Raw genomic sequence first — 19,893 nt, 5'->3', positions numbered from 1 at the left:
TACATAGAACTATCATGACACCCTACATAGAACTATCATGACACCCTATATAGAACTACATGTATTATGACACCCTACATAGAACTATCATGACACCCTACATAGATGTTCTGAAACATACTACATCGAACTACATTATAGTACCATGACACCCTACATTACAATACCATGACATCCTATATTATTCATGCAATACCTCGACACCCAACATTATGATAGGCATGACACCCTACATTATACATGCAATACCATGACACCCAACATTATAATAAAATGACACCCAACATTATACATGTAATACCATGACACCCAACATTATAATACCACAATACCCTACGATATACTATTATAGCATACTGCATATGGCATAGAATTTTCATTCTATTTTAGGTCTTCGAAGAACTTTGAACAGAAAAATACCAATACAGGCACTTCTAGATCTTGACCATGTTTTCTTTAACTACCAAAGACAATCAACTATTTTGAAGGTAAGAAGGATTATGATTGAGGAATATTTGAACAAATCAATTCTATTTTTCTACTTTTTTATAACTATATCCTCAAATATTAAGGTATTGCTTTGAAGCTGTCTGAAACATTCAACCATATTTCTGGGGATGCAGAAATTATGTCATTAATATGGCATAGCATTTGTCAAAAACATTTTTTTTAAATTCACAAATTTCAAGCTTTTTTTGACAAAGTGAATGATAATGATTATTGTCTTTTCTTTCAGAACTCCGGACAATGTTTTAGTTTATGTGGATTATTGTCTAGAAATGGTAGAAGATATAAGTTTGAGTTAGGACCATACAATGTACAGGTAAGTTTGACATATGCTCTACAATATAAAGGTAATTTGAGTCTGAAGGGTAGCTGTATATGTAAAGGTGTTATACCACCATTAATATTATATGAAAATAAATAAATAGCATCATATAAGGCGTATGATATGAATGTGAATGAAACAGTCCTTCACCTGAGACCAAATGTGTTTAATGCACATTAATTTAAATTAAAACTGTATATTGTACAGGTTAAGTTATTTTACTTTGGTATTAAACCAAATGTAAATATACTATTCAAAGTAGGACCATATTGTACAGTTAATTTGAATTTGGACCCTGCACTATAAAGGTATTTTGAATAACAGACATCCAATAATCTTTGAAAGCAAACCTAAGTCTGTACCATTTGACATAAACAAGACAAATAAAGATGGTATTTAAAAGTGTAGAATAATTAATTTGACCAAAAAGAAAGGAACATATTACCCTTCCTGAGCACCTGAGATCACCTCTAGTTTTTGGTGGGATTCGTGTTTCTTATTCTTTAGTTTTCTATGTTGTGCTGTGTGTACTATTATTTGTCTGTTTGTATTTTTCATTTTTAGCCATGGCGTTGTCAGTTTATTGCGATTTTATGAGTTGGACTGTTCCTCTGGATTCTTACGCCCCTCTTTTATAACAGATTTTAAATGATGAAACAGCTGGCAACCAAAAGGAGCCACGTGTAATTAATGATGTAATGAGTACATCACTGACATCACATATAATAGGAAAAAGGGGATAAACAGATTATCAAGTGTCTTTCAAAATATAGGATGTTGACTCAGGTTTGTCTTCTTTCAGTGACATTAAAAAATCATCTCATTTGAAAATCCCATCATTCATCTATAATTCTAGCAAGTTTAATAATGCTTCACAATACATCCTTGCAAATCCCTGTGTATGCTCCACCTAGGGTCATTATATTTTTTGGTCTGTGTGTCCTTTTGTTCATCCATCTGTCCCCTTTCAGGTTGACTATTTTGGTCAAGGTAGTTTTTGTTAACCGGATTGACGAATGTTGTCTGTGCATTTAAATATGAACCTTTCGACTAAAGCTTTTAAAATTTCAATATGTTGTTACTGACATTCACAAAATGGAGGTCAAATTTAATGATTACGATTTTGATTTTTATCGGTAAGGGGTTAATGGTTCTTGAAAAATTGCTTTTCTAGGCATATCTGTGCATTTACTCATATACTGTTAAACCAAAGCTTCTAAAATTTTAAATATGTTGGTACTGACAACAAAAAGGAGGTCAGATTAAATAATGACGAGTGAATGTAATGGAGTTATGGTTCATGAAAGATTGAAAAATGTCATTTCCAGCTGTGCCTGTGCATTTATTTTTGAACTTAGATTCAAACAACGCTTTTACCACAGGGCCACTTTATCCATTGTGTAGTTGTTGTCTTATATTTGATGCGTTTCCCTTAGTTTTAGTTTGTTACCCTGATTTTGGGTTTTGTCCATAGATTTATGAGTTTTGAGCAGCCGTATACTACTGTTGCCTTTATTTTTCAAATTCAAATACGTTGTTACTGATGACAAAATGAAGTTCGAATGAATAATGGCAATTTTTACTTTTTCTGTTTAGGAGTTATGATTTTTGGAAAATTGAAAAATGGCATTTACAGACATTTCGTTGAATTTCCTCATTAACCATTCAACCAAAGTTTTTCAAATCTAAACAAGTTGCTACTGATTACAAAATGGAGGTCAAGCTCAATAATGCAATTTTTGTTTTTCCTGTTCAGGAGTTATGCTTCCTGAAAGATCCTATCTTTGCATTTACTCTTGAACCATTCAACAAAAGCTTTTTCAAACTTTAAAATATTGTTACTGTTGACAAAGTGGAGGTCAAATTTGATTTTGATGGTTGAAACTTTTACCGTTGAGGTCCTTTGGATATTAATAAATGCAAGGACACAAATAAATGTTAAAAACATCTGGTTTACTGTCATTCTGACAAATCTTGTTTAAATTGAAGTCCAATCTACTTAAAACTTAATACACATGTTCCCTGTGATACAATCTTTCTAAATTAAATGCCCAAATAGAATTTTTCACCAACTTTACTGGCTACTGAACCTAGTAAATTATAATGCCAGTGGGGCATCCATGTACAATTAACATATTCTTGTTCTTGCATTTAATTTTATAAGATTGTCTGATTGATCCAACGAAATCATTGATGGAAATAGATGTTTGCATACTACATATTTTTACAATTTTATTTCAGATGTGTGAAAATATTCAAGGTAAAGCACGGAAGCTAGTGAATCCTCAACAAATTGTTCATCCTTTACAGTTTGTAACAGAAATGAATGCTACAGCCGTACACCAATATATTACAACAGGGCCACTCTACCCTTGTCTAAATACACTTATTACATTCAAGTATAATAAACATTGACTTAAATAGTCCTCCCTTGTCTAGAATGCTACCTCCGTACACCAATATATTAATTGATTAAAAACACTTATTACATTCAAATATAACAAACATTGATTTACATGGTTCTCCCTTGTCTTAATACACTCATTACATTTAAGTATAACAAACATTGACTTAAATGGTCCTCCCTTGTCGAAATACATGTATAAAAACATTTCTGTGTAGCAAAAATCGATTAAAGTCGTGTGTAAAATCTTGTCATTATATTACTGTATATGTCTCTTTGATATGTCTGTTATCATTTTTGTACAAATTGTTGTTGATTTTATCAGATAAGGTGAATATTTTTGAATACATTTTCTGTCTATATAGGCTTATACGCAAATTTTAGAAACCTGAATTTGAAATATCCACAAAAATGTAAGTTTTCCTCATCAACGTAAATTGGTACCTATGAAATTGATTGAATCTAGTCAGAAGTTACTAGTTGTATACATGTATGATCTATTATTGAATTGTTGAAATTTGATAAATATTATATGTTCATGTTCAGAAAATTTCATATAGGTGGATGATTACTTTTAAGGGTACAATTAAAATCTACACAGCATTTATAATAGTACAAGTTAGATATCAAAATGACTGGTCCTTATAGTTACTGTATGTCCTCATTTGAAAGTTCAAATTAGACAGGTTATTAATTACTGGTTTATGGAAAGAATGTATAATATTTTTGATGAAGTAAATATATACAATGACATTTTCATTCAGTTTTATCATAAAGCTTTGTTAAACCTGTTCTCTACTTAAACTTTGCACTTTTACATTTTGTATGGCAGAAATTCTACACCCTTAAATTTTGCAACATATTAATTTATATTGACAAATGGCTTCTAAATAATGAAAATGTAAACGTTGCAAAAAATATCAAATCTATGATTCACTAACTGCTAAATGCATTTAAGCAAACATTTTAAAACTTTTTTTCTACACTCTGATACAATTCAGGTATTATTATATTTACAATTTCCAAGATAAGATTCAAGAAGAAGTCTTTTTTAGGTATTGTAAATAACTGTAACATGGTGTAATACATGTCAGAGACCAAGTGTCAATTTAGTCTGTATTTGTTTAAGTTCTACTTTGAATTTGAAATGTTAAATGTTTTAATGTACATCATGACAATTTGATTTTGATCAGTTCTGGGGAAAATATTTTATAAATCAAGTTTTGAATCCTCTTAATCAATGATTTCATTTCTCTGATATATTGATTTTGTCTGGGTATTTCAAGGGATTGCTCTTTCTTGTACATGTTACCTTCAAACTTTTCTTTTCCATATCACAAAAAAAAAATCATCAGTTGACTCCAAAAATATTATTTGACTGATTTAGATTTAATACTTTTAATTGTAGGATGTAAAAGTGTGGATTGATTACTTTTCGTGAGATAACAATTTTTGTTGCTTTCGTGGGTACAGGTGAACCTCATAATTAAATGTTCAATTGTTACCTACATTTTTTTTAGTCTTGTAAACAATATATGTCAATACATTAATAAAAATATCTAAAAACAAGCAAGTCAATGAGAATTGGTACACTCGAAAATAAATGAATCAATAGAATGTATAGAAGTACATATGTATTTTGTATCTTAAGGATATTTATCTGATTTTGTTCAAGCTAAGAAAAAGGTGGAAACATTAAAAAATCAAACTATATGTTAATTTTGTGAAAAAGACTTGAGTGTTTGAAAATACCATTGAAAAATTCGTTTTCCAATTATTTTAAAACTGTACTCTTGACAAGTCCTTGTACTGTAAGATTAAATTGGCCTCTTCTGTCTGTAATTAATTAGACAAAATTCTACCAAATATATGAGTTATGTTTGACTACATTGGAAATGGAAAATCATTCGTTTTTATAGACGTCAAGCGCACAATCTAGTGTTAATTTTTAAGCACACCTTGCAATAGTATGTTTTAACTCTGTGCTATGTTTATAAGATTTGATATAGTGTTGTTAATAATTGTGTATTCTTAAAGCATAAATATCATAATGTCATATATACATAACGGAAAAGGTCTTTCTGTTGCATTCAATGTTGTTGCCATCTTATTGTTCATAACTGTTAAATTTGTATTGCTAAAAAACATTAGTTACTTGGATTGACTGTTTTGTTATTTTGATTTATATATTTGTGTTTGGTAATAATGCACTACATTGATAGAAGATATAAAGGACATCCTATGTAGATCAGCAGAAAGTTATAGTTCAAATATTTTCCTATAAAGGTGTAATACCAACATTGATTATCCCCTTTTAGTCTTTGTTAAATTTGCACTTTTCAAAAAATTTTGCTGAATTTATCCTTGTTTCAAATAAAGAAATACTTGGCATGAGTAAAGTTTTATCCTGTCCAGTACTAAAGTAAAAATTTCACATAACATTTCATTGCATATTAGAAAATAAACATCACTGGAAGTTAACTACACACATTTCTCTCCCCCTATTTATTCCATTTACAAGCTTTAGTAACCATGTAACCTCAAGATTACAAAAAATTCTATAGAACCCCCACCACCACCCAAAAACAAAATGGTGCTTTGAAATACTCAAGACACATGTTTATGAAACATAAATGTTTTACTGCAATGAAATGTAGGATTAATTACCTACAACTGTCAAATTCAAGGGAATATTTTTTCGACCTTTTTTTGTATACAACCGGATGTAACGTACCATGATTTGGTGATATTGCGCCTAAAGAAAACATTATTGCTTAATAAATTGAATGTGACTTTTTTATCCTTTGAAATACTGGTCATTTCAAGCATTTCTGTCAAGTTTTGTCATAATCAGTTGAATAGTTTAAGAAAAAACTAGTATAATGACAGGCGACATCTACTGCAATTTCAAGCAAAATTTCTTCAACATGGACCGGTAAATGATCAAATATTTATCTCATCTGCCTACAAACAGTTGAATAGTATATACAAGATGATTTTAGAGAGATAAATACCACTTATAGACTTCATTGTCTTCTTTATAAATGTCCTGTACCAAGTCAGGAATATGGCCATTGTTATATTATAGTTCGTTTCTGTGTGTGTTACATTTTAACGTTGCGTCGTTTGTTTTCTCTTATTTTTTAGTGTAAATTCACATTGCGATAAGACGTGTCACGGTACTTGTCTATCCCAAATTCATGTATTTGGTTTTGATGTTATATTTGTTATTCTTCGTGGGATTTTGTCTGATGCTTAGTCCGTTTCTGTGTGTGTTACATATTAGTGTTGTGTCCTTGTTCTCCTCTTATATTTAATGCGTTTCCCTCAGATTTAATTTGTTACCCCGATTTTGTTTTTTGTCCATGGCTTTATGAGTTTGAACAGCGGTATACTACTGTTGCCTTTATTTATAAGGTCTCTTTTGCTCAGTTAATACTTCTCATTTTCTCAAAATATCAACTGTCATTCCAATAAATAAAAAAAATGGGGGTAACTTTTTAAAATGGGGATAACTTTTTAGAAATGTTATAAAAAATGAGTAATTGAAGTATTCAAGCAGAATGAACAACCCATATAACTGTCTTCAATGAGGTTTCATTAAGTCCTTATGTTCCAGAGAGGGTCATAAAAGAGCTTCTCTTTTCGTGAATAATTTGTTGTTACAGCATTCAAAAATATTTCATTTACTTATAATTATATATTTATTAAAGTATTTCCTAGGAAAATGTTCTATCATAGCAGAATACAAGAAATAAGGAAAATAAGCTCCCCAAAACACTAATTATGGCTTGTTCTGTCATCTGAATATTCATGGTAGAGTCCTATTCCGTGGAACTTTTCTCATAAAATGTGTTTGGAGACTCAATCCATACAGAATGTTCTGGGTTTTTTTTCATACTGTTTGCAGTAGGTTTACTATATTTGGTGTATGGAATTAATGTAAGGTGTATATGTCTAGCTGGCAGTTGTCATCTGACCTTGACCTTATTTTCATGGTTCAGTGGTGAAAGTTAAGATTTTGAGTTTTGGACTTTTTTCTAATACTGTGTGCAATCTGTCAACTATATTTGGTGTATGGAAATATTTTATGATCTTTCTGTCAGTTGCGCAGGTTTTATTTGACCTTGACCCCTCATTTTAACGGTTCATTGCTCAGTGTTAAGTTTTTGTGTTTTGGTCTGTTTTTCTTAAACTATAAGCAATAGGTCAACAATATTTGTTGTATGGGAGAATTATTAGCTGTACGTGCCTGCCTGGCATGGTTCATCTGACCTTGAACTCATTTTCATGGTTCATTGGTCATTGTTTAAATTCTTGGTTAATGTTTAGTTGATGTGACAATTGTAATAAAGCTTTATATTCTGGACTATCAACATAAAATCAATGAAAAGTAAAGAAGGCGAAACATTTCAGCATGTGCACTCTTGTTTGTAATATTTCACTTGAATAGCAAGAAATTTCAACACATGAGAGTACTCACAAGTTCAAAGGTGCATGTACAGCTTCCCATATTAGGTGCAGATACTCTGAGACGTACCATGATTTGGTGGTTATTTTACCTAAAGTATCCCCCTTTGAACTTAGACTATTGGCTTTGTCAACGCAACTCATCAAAAACTTTATAACAATTTAAAGAATATATTTGTAGATAATAAGAACATTCTTTGTTTTTGTGCATTTTAGCTCAAACTTATCATTCATTTTTTTCTTGGAGTATTCCTCTTTGAAACTAGAATATTGAACCAATTTTTCATTGCAACTCCTCTGAAACAACACATACGTATGGTAATGTAATATTAACACTGCATTGTTCTATCCAGATTCAAATTGTGCAACGTCACAACATAACTATCAGCAGGAGCACATGTTACTCTACCCAGACACATAATTTTTATTCTGAGGGGTACTCTGAAATGCTGTATGCTTAATTGAGAAGTAGAAAATATCAATGTTAAAGTCCTTGTTTTGAACGGGCTCAATTTGTATTTGTTGGAAGGCTTCAATAGTTGGTTATGGCTTTTGTCATTTTTATAACAAGAGGCTGTCAGAAGGACAGCAAGCCAGGATTTTTAGATATTTAGGTGTGTCCTGGCATTTTTTGGTTGAATGGTACATGAGTAAATGCATGTCCGCCAACCGTGCATCCCCTAATCAATAACTATTTTTCCCTTTGAAGATCTGTTTAAACATTAGATGTGCTATTATAGCCAATGAAATTATTCTACAGAGATTAAAACACAGAGAATCACAGTTATCAAGACGTTTGTTCTTAAAACCTTCAGATATTAAGCTGATTTTTGGTATGCGAGTTAACCAAAATGAGTTTAGGTTTCGTTACGCTCTACTATTTTTTTTCAAAAAAAGTAAGGACATTAAAACTTGTTATAAAATCACAGTTTTACAGACTATTATTCAATGCGTTTTCAGGTTTTGGGCTGATTTCTTTTCCTTTTTGAGTCTACCATGACGAGTTACAAATCAAGTTTTTGTTTTGTTCCGCTATGCTGATTTTCATGTCGTGTCAACTAATCTTGTTAGATATGCAGTACATCCACCTCCTGCTTACTGAGAGTTTGAAATTTAATTACTCATTGATCAAGGAATTTTTTCATGAAACTAGTATTGGCCTTGAGAGCTGGATACTACGATGTATTGTTTACATCTATCTTCAAAATATTATAAATAGCGAAACAGAGAATTGTGAAAATGATTTACAAATAAGTCAACATGGGTGAAAATACCAGAATTTATCTTGTAGGAGTAATTGCACTTAAATTGTTTGTTTCTATATTCTTGATAACAGATTGAAACAGAATTAATTATGTTTAACGCCACTTTAAGCACTATTGTGCTATTTCATGGCAGTCATTTTTCACTGATGAAGTTAGCCTGAGAGCATCATAGACCTTCTTTGGAAAATGACAATCTTAGTCAACTAAGATTGGAGTTGAGCGCACCTGACAAATATTGTATTGATACTAACGACCTAAGAGTTGACAGGCTAGTGTTACAATAGTCTGACTATTTAGACCAAGCTCCCACCACAGCCATAAATTAATGTAGATGCCTTAATGAGTAAGGTGTAATGCACTTAAGGGCATACGATACAGTTTTGATCCTGTATTTACAGTATGATGAAAATTTCCATATACTAGGCTTTTTTTTGCCTGCTAAAATCAAATATGAAATAAAAAATATGTGCTACTTTTGGAGTTAAATGAGGTCGAAATTTTGTATATTTGCTCAAAATTCGGATTTGTGGCCGTATTTTCCCTTTCGAAAGAAAGCCATAACTTATTTGTTTTAAAAGATAAACACAAATTGTTTTTTGTTAGATAATTTGTAATTTTTGTATTTTTTAAGTATTCTAAAAAAATATGCATTTTTTTATTCAGAAATAACTCATATTTATCAAATGGTCACGAATTAAGAAAAAAACGTATTTTTGCTGCATATTTATCAAAATTTTAAAAAATCCTCTATTTACAGTTTTATAAAATTTGGTAAACATAATCTCCCTGCAAAATGAAACAAAATGTAGTTTAAAAAACTAGGGGTCCATGCACTCGTTTTCAAATTATATCAGTTTGAATGATAAAAAATAGTCGAAAAATGCATCTTTTCCCGATATGTCATAGTTTGACGTCGCGAAAATAACATTTTACGTTAGCAACGTCATAACTTCCCCTGTAACTGTATCGTATGCACTAACTATCTTTATCACTATGAACTGGTATCATTATATTAAAAATAATTTGAAATAAAACAATATCTTAAATTTTATATATAAAAGCTGTATCATTGTTATCACTTATTTCACCTGACAGTATCATCATCCCTGTTTCTCTGTTAATGTCTATTGCCCATGGATTTTTGATTCCATCAGCCTCCAATAGTATTGTCGTACAAGTTTTACCATCTGGTGATACTACCACGATACTGTTGTTTCCAGGAGATGCTATATAAACGAAGCCGTACTTGTTTATTGTTATTTCTTTTGGATTGTTAATGTTTTTGTGTTGTTATCTCCAAAGAGGTTCTCCAGTACTTTTATAGCAGCAGACTTTATTTTCATGGTAATTGGTGCCATATATATATCCTTGGAATAATGAAATACGGAACACTTCTCCCATTCCTTTTAATATTGTATGAGACATGACATTCAGATTCACTGTAGTACACTTGCTGACACCATCACTGATGATCAAAGTTTTATCATCACTAGCTACACCAGAGCAACCATGAGAAAGTTTAATTGTTTGAGTAACTGTATTCCTTTCTGTATCCACCAGTGTTGTCTGGTTGGATCCTAATGTGACAGCCAATGTGTTTTCTTTGACAAAACAGGCATCAATTGGATTCTCTGTGAATGTAACAACTTTTCTGATGAAGATGCCATCATAACTGAACAGCAGTAGTTCTCTTTTGTCATACTCAAGTAGTATAAAATTCCCATCAGGTAATATGAGACAGGCAGGTATATTTAAAGATTTCGTATATTTTGGAATCGTCAGTTTTGTCAACAAGGATGGCTTTATTTGTATAACCCCAGTAAAATTTTGAACCAAGTGCTGAGCTTGATCTTTTCTTCCAGCCTTTATTTTTAGAGTAGAAGAGGTGGTATTGATATTGATATCACCAAATAATTTGACATCTTTTAAAATTGATTGAAGAGCAGATAAAATTTTAACCTTTAAATTCGTTTCAATAAAGTGGTCCCCGCTCTTTAAATTTTCTATATATATTGCTGCTTGTGCTGTAGTTTTCTCAATTTCTCTTAGATCAATATACATCTGTATATCTGTAGCATGTTGCGTCATTTTGGTAAGCTGGCTCTGCAGTTGGTCCATCTGACTGGCTCGCTGTTCCATCTGTTGCACGAGAGTGGCCATGTTTAATTTAATCTTTGAATGTTTAGACTCTAAGTCATTCAGTATGTTTTGCTCTAATTTATTTAAGTAATCATTGATCAACTTCCTCATATACCTGATTTTCTCAACCGCTTTAGTTTTCTGATTATTGATGATACTGGTTCTGGTTTTCAGATACTTTATGGCTGTATCTAAGTTTTCCTTCACAGTCTTCAAATCTTTTCCAAAAAGTTGCACAGAGGCAAATGATTTTACTTGCTGTAGGATATTAGACAAGGGTTTCATTTCTTGACATTTCTGGTGTTTATCAGTGACACAATGGACAAGCATGGAAAGAACAGTAACGTTCAAACTTCTTCTTGTGGTCTCTGCATTGGCTAATAATTTCTTGCATGAATGTAGGTAACTCTTGGTAATCTTCAGCTGGCATAGATTTATGGTTCTTAGACAGTCTTGCCTTTCTGTGAGGTTTTTCACAATCACCACAAAAGAAAACCTCACATTATGTGCACCATGTGACTGCTGGGTTGGAGATTCCGTCATCATGGCAAATTGTACAAAGTTGCTTGACTGATGAGGCCATTACTTTTTTTTTTCTTTACATCTGAAATATATGGGGAAAATTGTCAAATATGAATATGTTGGGATCGAATAAGTTATATAGAAAATAGTTTGCCCAAAAATATTACTGTATTAAGTAATCAGTATTATCATGGACGTATTATATTGATACTTCTGTGGTATTATAAATAGATGCTTCATGTCCTGATATCAAATGAGAAAAAATATATACTATGGCGATAAATTGAGAAAAGGTAAAAACAAAGGGATCAAAGACAAAATCTACAACAACGCAGCTATCTAAAATCATAAGTTGACTCCTTTTAATAACTTGCTATTATCAGACGCCTCTTGTTATTTTTATTTTGTTTTTACTTTCTATCTTGAAAACTTGTAAATAAAAAGATAGATTTTTAAATAGCAAAAGTAAGACCATATCTATAAATAAGTCAGAAGGAAGAATTTGAGAAACATTAAATAACGTATTGATTGCAACACAAAATCATCATGGTTGAAATGATATGTCAAGTTCTGATATTAGTTAACTGTCCCTAAATGTGAATTTCTACTAATTTTTGTTTGTTCTGGAAACACATTCGAGAAACTTTAATCAGAGAAAACAAGATTGTTTTAATAATACACGGATGCCCTGCTCCCACTATCATTTTCTATCTTCAGTGGACCATGAAATTTGGGTCAAAACTCTAATTTGGCTTTAAAATTAGAAAGATCATATCATAGGAAACATGTGCACTAAGTTTTAAGTTGATTGGACTCTAACTCTTTAAAAACTACCTTGACCAAAAACTTTAACCTGAAGCCGGACAGTCGGACGGAAAAATGAACGAACGGACGGACGGACGGAAGGACGGAGAAACAAACGGACAGACGAACAGATGAATTGACGAACGAACGGACGCACAGACAAGAGAACATAATGCCCTCTGCTATCGTAGGTTGGGCATAATGATCAGCTTTAAAAGATTTACGAATATGGATGGTAAAATATCTAGGTGTTATTGTCCTTAAATGATGATATTTCAACTTCGTACATTATTTGACCTTTTACCTTTCTGGGATTTCAGCGTCACTGATGACTCTTTTGTAGACGACACGTGTGTCTGGTGTAAATACAAAATTTAATCCTGGTGTCTATCGTCTGTTAATTTACCCATTTACACTCAAACTTTAACAGAGAAAAAAATGCACAACAACAAAAACCAACAAAACAGGTAGTCTATACTCTATTGGTGAGTGTCCATAAATGAAGATGCACAGACATGCAGTCTCTTTAGAGCATTCAGTTTTTCTCAAAGTTATAGATATATAGAAGTAAAAAACGTCAGAAAAAAACGAGAGTGTTTAATGCCTTCTACTTCTAAACATTCGACTGTATTAGAATAATTGATCAGACAGTTATCTTGATCCTATGTTTTCAACCAGTGTGTAAATTATTACACTTCTTTTTTTTCTGTATAAAACAATAAAGTTTATGTAAATTCAGAATTTTAATAAATAAAATAAATGAGCAATTGAATTATTTGAAAATTCTTACCATGAACATTTTGATAGAAAGTGATTTGCACAGTGAAGTAAAATGTCCAATATCTGGGACACTTTTATATGTATATTATTGATTTGAATTTGAATTCTTATCTCAAGAGTTAAATGATTTTGTTTGAGTACAACTTTAAGTTGACAGCTGATTTATGTTTGAAAGTAAATGCACTGAACAACGAATCTTAAAAAAAATCTCAAATGTGTGTAAAAAATATTCAATAAAATCTACTTTTACATTTGTTTTTATTTATTAAACATCTTAAACAATTATCAATGTTAAATTAGTTTAAGTATAATCATGTGAGACTTTCATGACATACTACTTTTTATTCCTCAACATGCTTAATGCAGATGAGGAATTATCATTTTCAGAAATCAAAAAGATTTTTTTTAACCTAGATACAATTTTGAAATTGGGAAATTTATAAAAAAAAATATATGACAAAAATAAAACAAATTAAGGGGTGTTAGCCATATTTCCATGTCAAAAAAGGGGAGGGGATAGTTAGTTCATACTGAAATAAATGCAAAATAAACATGAACCTCAGTTAAAATGCAAGCATGGCCTACCCCCTAAAGTTGGTTAGTTATCATCATAAATTTCATTTCAGTTTTCCAGAACTTACAATTATTGTAGAATCCAAATAATTCCTTGTTTGAAGTTCAATTACTACTTTAACGGGATATATGTTGGGACTATATATAGTGTAGAAGAGAAATCTTTGTTTTTTTACGATCGTAAAAATTGTTGCAGTTGTATATTGGTATCACGTTCTCGTCATCAGCGTTGTCCAAAGACGGATGGTTTCCGAACAATAACTTTAGTATAAGTATATAGAATTCTATGAAATTTAAACACAAGGTTTATAACCACAAAAGGAAGGTTAGGATTGATTTTTAGGAAGGGGCCCAAATAAGCATTTTTTTTCTAGTTTCCAGACAATAACTTGTTGAACATTGTATAGATCTCGCTAAAATTATACCACCAGTTTCCATACCTCAAAGGAATTGTAAGAATTTGTTTTGGGGGTTAATGCTCAAACGGGTTAGAAATTAGGGGCAAAGAAGGGGATAAATAAGGGTTTCCTGGTTAATGGACAATTCCTTAAGTTCAATACACAATTTCAAAAGCAGTGTAAGGGAGGCAATTCAAACATAACTTGGCTGCAGTAAATCTGTGTCAGAAACCTATTATGTGCCAACTATTCAATTAAAATCCGAATTCCGAAAATAGAAAACTTAATACGCATGGGGATATATATAACTGTCTCAGAAATTTCTCGTAATTCATCCTTATTAAAAATATGAAAAAGTCTGGAAAAGGACTAAAATATACTTTGTCATTAGGGCAATTTCATAGCTGACTATTTAAATTCAGATAAAAAGACATTTTAAAAGTAAAAATTACTGCATAAAAAGTTCTACACAGAAGTGAACAGGGCTACAATAATCAGTCGACTTATTATTTGTATTGATTGCCCTTCAATGACAAAAAGCACCCATTTTTGTGTGATTGGTGTAAACTATGGTAGATATAAAGAAAATATTATCAGCAAAATATGATCTACTTCAAACATGGCCAAATTGTTAGTTTACACCTTATCTAAGATATTTTTAGGTCAATGTCCGCTGTGAGGCTATTTCCTGTATGTAATTTAAAGCATGCCTAATTGGCAAACTCATTTTGATCACAAAAATCTTAAAACCATATTATCTGCAAAACCACTTTGTTTTACAAATTGATTTGTAACGTGTTTTTTCTCGGATATTGGTATATAGTTACATAGAACTACCCAGACACTCTACATAAATCAACAATTATATCCTACATTCAACTACCATGATACCCTACATTGATCCAACATGACACCCTATACATTGTACTATCACATCATGCTGCATATGAAATAGAATTTTTATTCCATTACGGTCTTCGAAGAAGTTTGAACAGAAAAATACCAATACAGGCACTTCTAGATATTGACCATGTTTTCTTCAATTACCAAAGACAATCAACTGTAATGAAGGTTATTATGATTATGATTATGATTAAAGAAGATTGGAACAATGCCATTCTTTTTTTCTAATTATTTATAACTATTTCCTCAAATGTACAAAAAATTGGTTCAAAGCTGCCCAAAGCTATCAACAAATTTTAAGGGGATGCAAATTCTGTAATGTATTGCATAGCATTTATCAAAAATTTAAATGAATTTTTTATGTTTCAATTTTATTTTTTTTACATGATATTGTTTATTTGCCTTTCTTTCAGAACTCCGGATAATGTTTTAGTTTATGTGGATTATTGTCTAGAAATTGTAGGAGATATAAGTTTGAGTTAGGACCATATAATGTACAGGTAAGTCAGATATAGGCTTTCTAATATAAAGGTTGCACTTTGTAAAAACAGCTGTTTCTCAAACCACGCCTTTTTTGGGGGAGATTTAGAATATTCATAGACAATTAATTTTGTTTACATATTGGTTCCAAGTTATGTGTTCCATCTCATAGAGACATAATGTGGGAATTTCACCAGTAAATATACATGTGCAATTTGTTTATATTGAAATATGTGGTAACCTTTTATACGAGGTAGGGGTAGTTAAGAAAATTAGTGTTAGTTTAAACTGCGAGAAGTTCAGGGCATATACACATTAAAAATATGACGCACAGCCCTATATTTCGACCTTTGAAAAAAATTGTATTGCACATGAACTTTCAATTCTAGAATAAGATTTTATTCAAAACTTCATAGTAAATGTGGTACAGTTTGAGCCGTAAAAGGAGTTCCTATCGGAAATTGCATTGTCAATATTTACAGAAATGCAACCTATAGGTAGTTTGAGTCAGAGGGGTTGCTATAAACTGATGTAATGACACCATTAATATTATAGGAAATTAAATAGATATGATCATATGGTAACCTTGCCAATAATTCAAATCTCTACCAGATTTTATTTTGAAAAGAATAACTATAGGTCACCTCAGCAATGATAAAATCAATATTGATCTCTGTTATATCGGCATTTTTCAAAACACTGTGAAGAATTTAACTTTATTTCAAATAAAACAAAACTTTTCATAAGTTGTATCCTGTCCAGATTATTAATGGTCTTTCAAACTGTAGGATGTTTCTTCAACCTATCTTTAGTGTTAATCACCTTTGGATGCCATTAAAACACCATCATTTGAAAAACCAGCAATAATCTATATTTCTAATGCTTCACAATAAATCCTTGCAAAATCCTTTTTTCTTGCATTTGATTTTTATAAGATTGTCACGTTGATTAGATGGAATCATAGATTGAACTATATCTTTGGTCACTACATATTTTACGATTTTATTTCAGATGTGTGAAAATAAACAAGGGAAAGCACGGAAGCTAGTGAATCCTCAACAAATTGTTCATCCTCTACAGTTTGTAACAGAAATGAATGCTACAGCTGTACACCAATATATTACCACAGGGCCACTATATCCTTGTCTAAATACACTTATTACATTCAAGTGTAACAAACATTGATTAAAATGTTCCTCCCTTGTGTAAATCACTTATGTGTTACATTTATAGCACACACTGAATAAACGCTATTATATTAACTGTTGTCATCATATAACTGTAGTGATCTGTTTGTTATGTCAGTTATCATATCTTAACAGTACTATGGATTCAATGGTATTCGTAGGATAATAATTTTCGTTGATTTTGTTTGATAAGATGAACAACAAATTTAGATAATCAACGATTTTTAAATTTTCTATAGGCTTGTATACAGATTTTAGAAAAACTACGAAATTAACTTTATTAATACATTATGATAACAGTATATCAAATTCTGGTATTATTATATTTTACAATTCCTATCATTAAATTGTTTAAGAATTTAAATGACTGTGGCATGGTGTTGATCTTGATACATTTAAAGTCTACTTGGACATTAAAATGTTGAAATGTTTTTGATGTACATCATGAAAATTTGATCTCGGTCAGTTACCAATATGTGAAATATGATTTTATGCTAATAAATTCAGTCATGAATCCTTGTTAGGTGGTATCAAATGCCTTGACAAAAATTAATTTGGCTCATTTAATTTTTTCATAAAATTTCAAATTTCAAAATATTTAACCACATTTTATCGAAAAAATTTCATTGGAAATATATAAGATTGTCGAACACTTAATATTTTGATCATTGAGAAGCTTTTAATATGTCCTTAACAATAGAATGTGATTAAAAGGTTCAGCTGGGTTTAACAATAGTTAAATTATCTCCCTGTAGTGTTATGTACCACCTTAATCAATTTTGTTCTTATATATATTTATTTTTATTGAGTATTTCAGGTGATTTCTCTTTAGTGTACATGTTACCTTAAATCTTTGTTTTACCATATCACAACAACAAAAATCATCAGTTGACTCAAAAATACATGTGACTTTGCTTCAGATTTGATACTATTAATTGTAGGATGTAATAGTGTTGACTTTATTTTATTCGTGTGATATCAATTTTTAATGGATTTTGTGGGTACAGCTGAATGTTGGTTTTAATGTCCAAACAACTTAAAACAAATTTTCAATAGTCTTATATGCAACATTCGTCAAAACAATGAAATACACTATCTGATAACATGCAAGTTTTACTCAATCAATGAAAATTGGTACACTCTAATATAGATAAATCAATAGAACATATATAAGTGCATATGATTATTATGTCAAAAGGAAATTTATCTGATTTTGTTCAAGGATAGAAATAGTTGGAAACATTTAATATTCAAACTGTATGTATTCATTTTGTGAAAATTACTATGTGCTTGAATATACCATTGAAAATTATTTTTCCAAATATTAAATTGTACCCTTGACAAGTCCATATACTGTTAGAGTCAATTCGCTACTCCATAATTGTTTTTTCGTTATATTTGACTATATTGAAAATAGAAGATCATTCATGTTTATTGAAGCCTAGCACACAATTTGGTGTTTATTTTTATGCAGACCTTACAATGATATTTTTACCACTATAATGTTTGTAAGATTTGATATAATGTTGTTAATTATTGTGAAATCTATATACAAATTATAGTGTCATATTATAGTGTCATATATACACGACGGAAAATTCTCTTTGCTGCGGTTCAATGTTGTTGCCATCTTATTGCTCATAACTATTAAATGTTTATTGCTAAAATAAATTTTATTACTTGGATTGACTGTTAAGTTATTTTAGTTTGGATATTCATGTTTGGTAATAATTGTTAGATAATATAAAGGACATCCTATGTAGATCAGCAGGAAATTATAATTGGATTATATTCCTATGTTATTCCCCTTTGAACTTAAAATATTGGGGTTTTTCAACGCAACGACTCAAAAACTTAACTATATAATTTAAAGAATATTTATAGATAATAAGAATATTTTTTGTCTTTCTCTTTATGCTTGAATATTGTCAAAAATACACTTCTGCACCAGGTTGTCATTGCATCTCCTCTTAAACCACATTAGTATTGTAATGGAATATTAACCCTATTTTCAACCAACCAGTTTTAAAATGTACAAGTTCACAATACAACAGACAGCAGAAAACTTTATGTGTATTTGTTGGAAGGCCTCACTAGTTGTTTATGGCTTTAAGTTCATTTTTCACAAGAGGCTGTCACATTTAAACCTTTATTTGTGTCCTGGCATTTTTCACTATTACACAGACCATAACTCCTGAATGGTAATGTGACAATCATCCCATTGAGCATAACCTCCATTTTATCATCAGTAACAACATATTAAAATTTGAAAAGTTTTCGTTGAATGGTTCATGAGTAAATGCATTGACACTGTTTGGCAGCCGCCATTCCCAATTAGTAACTATTTTTTCCTTTGAGTATCTGGTTAAAACTTAGATGTGATATTATAGCCAATAAAAGTATTCAACAGAGACTAAAACGCAGGGAATCACAGTTATACAGACATTTATTCTAAACGCTTTCAGATATTGAGCTGATTATTTATATGCATGTTAACCATGATGTATATCCAGTTTTAAGTTTTGGTACGCTCTACTGATTTTTTTCTGAAATTATGGGATTTGCACTTGAAATAAATTATTGAAAAACACAGTTATACTGACTTTTTTCTATACGCTTTCAGATTTTGAGCTGATTTTTATATGTTTTACCCCACCATGATTAGTTACAGATCAAGTTTATATTCCTTTCCGTTATACTGTTTTTTCGTGTCGTTTCAACATATCTTGTAAGATCTGCAGTACATCAATTTCCTGTTTACTGAGAGTTTGAAATGTAAATACTCATCGACCAAGAAATTTTTTCATCAAACTAGAATTAGTCTTGAGAGATGGATACCATGTTTTTTTGGCTTCTTTCTTGAAAATATTATAAATAGAGACACAGAGAGTTGTAAAAATGATCTACAAATAAGTCAACATGGGTGAAAATACCGGACTTTTTCTTGAAGGAGTTATTGCACTCACATTTTTTTGTTGCTATTATATATATCTTAAAAACTATGATAGATTGATTTATTGATTTTAAACTCCACTTTCAACACTATTGTGCTATTTCGTTTCCATTGATGAAGTAAGCCTGAGAGCACAATCGACCTTCTTTGTCAATTAAGATTGGAGTTAACGGCATCTGCCATATA

The 19,893-nt window shown here is 30.8% G+C and overlaps 1 protein-coding gene across 1 annotated transcript in view; it reads left to right on the top strand.

Moving 5' to 3' along the window:
- Positions 1-3,245, top strand: part of LOC143069432 (hapless 2-like) — a 34,154-nt gene extending 30,909 nt beyond the window's left edge. The window contains exons 17-19 of the mRNA XM_076244062.1: positions 391-488; positions 737-823; positions 3,071-3,245. Coding sequence (XP_076100177.1) covers positions 391-488; positions 737-823; positions 3,071-3,244 — 359 coding nt within the window. The 3' untranslated portion in view covers position 3,245. The remainder of the gene's footprint in view (positions 1-390; positions 489-736; positions 824-3,070) is intronic.
- Positions 3,246-19,893: the final 16,648 nt, after the last annotated feature.

This window comes from Mytilus galloprovincialis, chromosome 3 (assembly GCF_965363235.1).
Source record: "Mytilus galloprovincialis chromosome 3, xbMytGall1.hap1.1, whole genome shotgun sequence".
NCBI lineage: Eukaryota > Metazoa > Mollusca > Bivalvia > Mytilida > Mytilidae > Mytilus > Mytilus galloprovincialis.
This window is presented reverse-complemented; position numbering and strand designations above follow the sequence as displayed.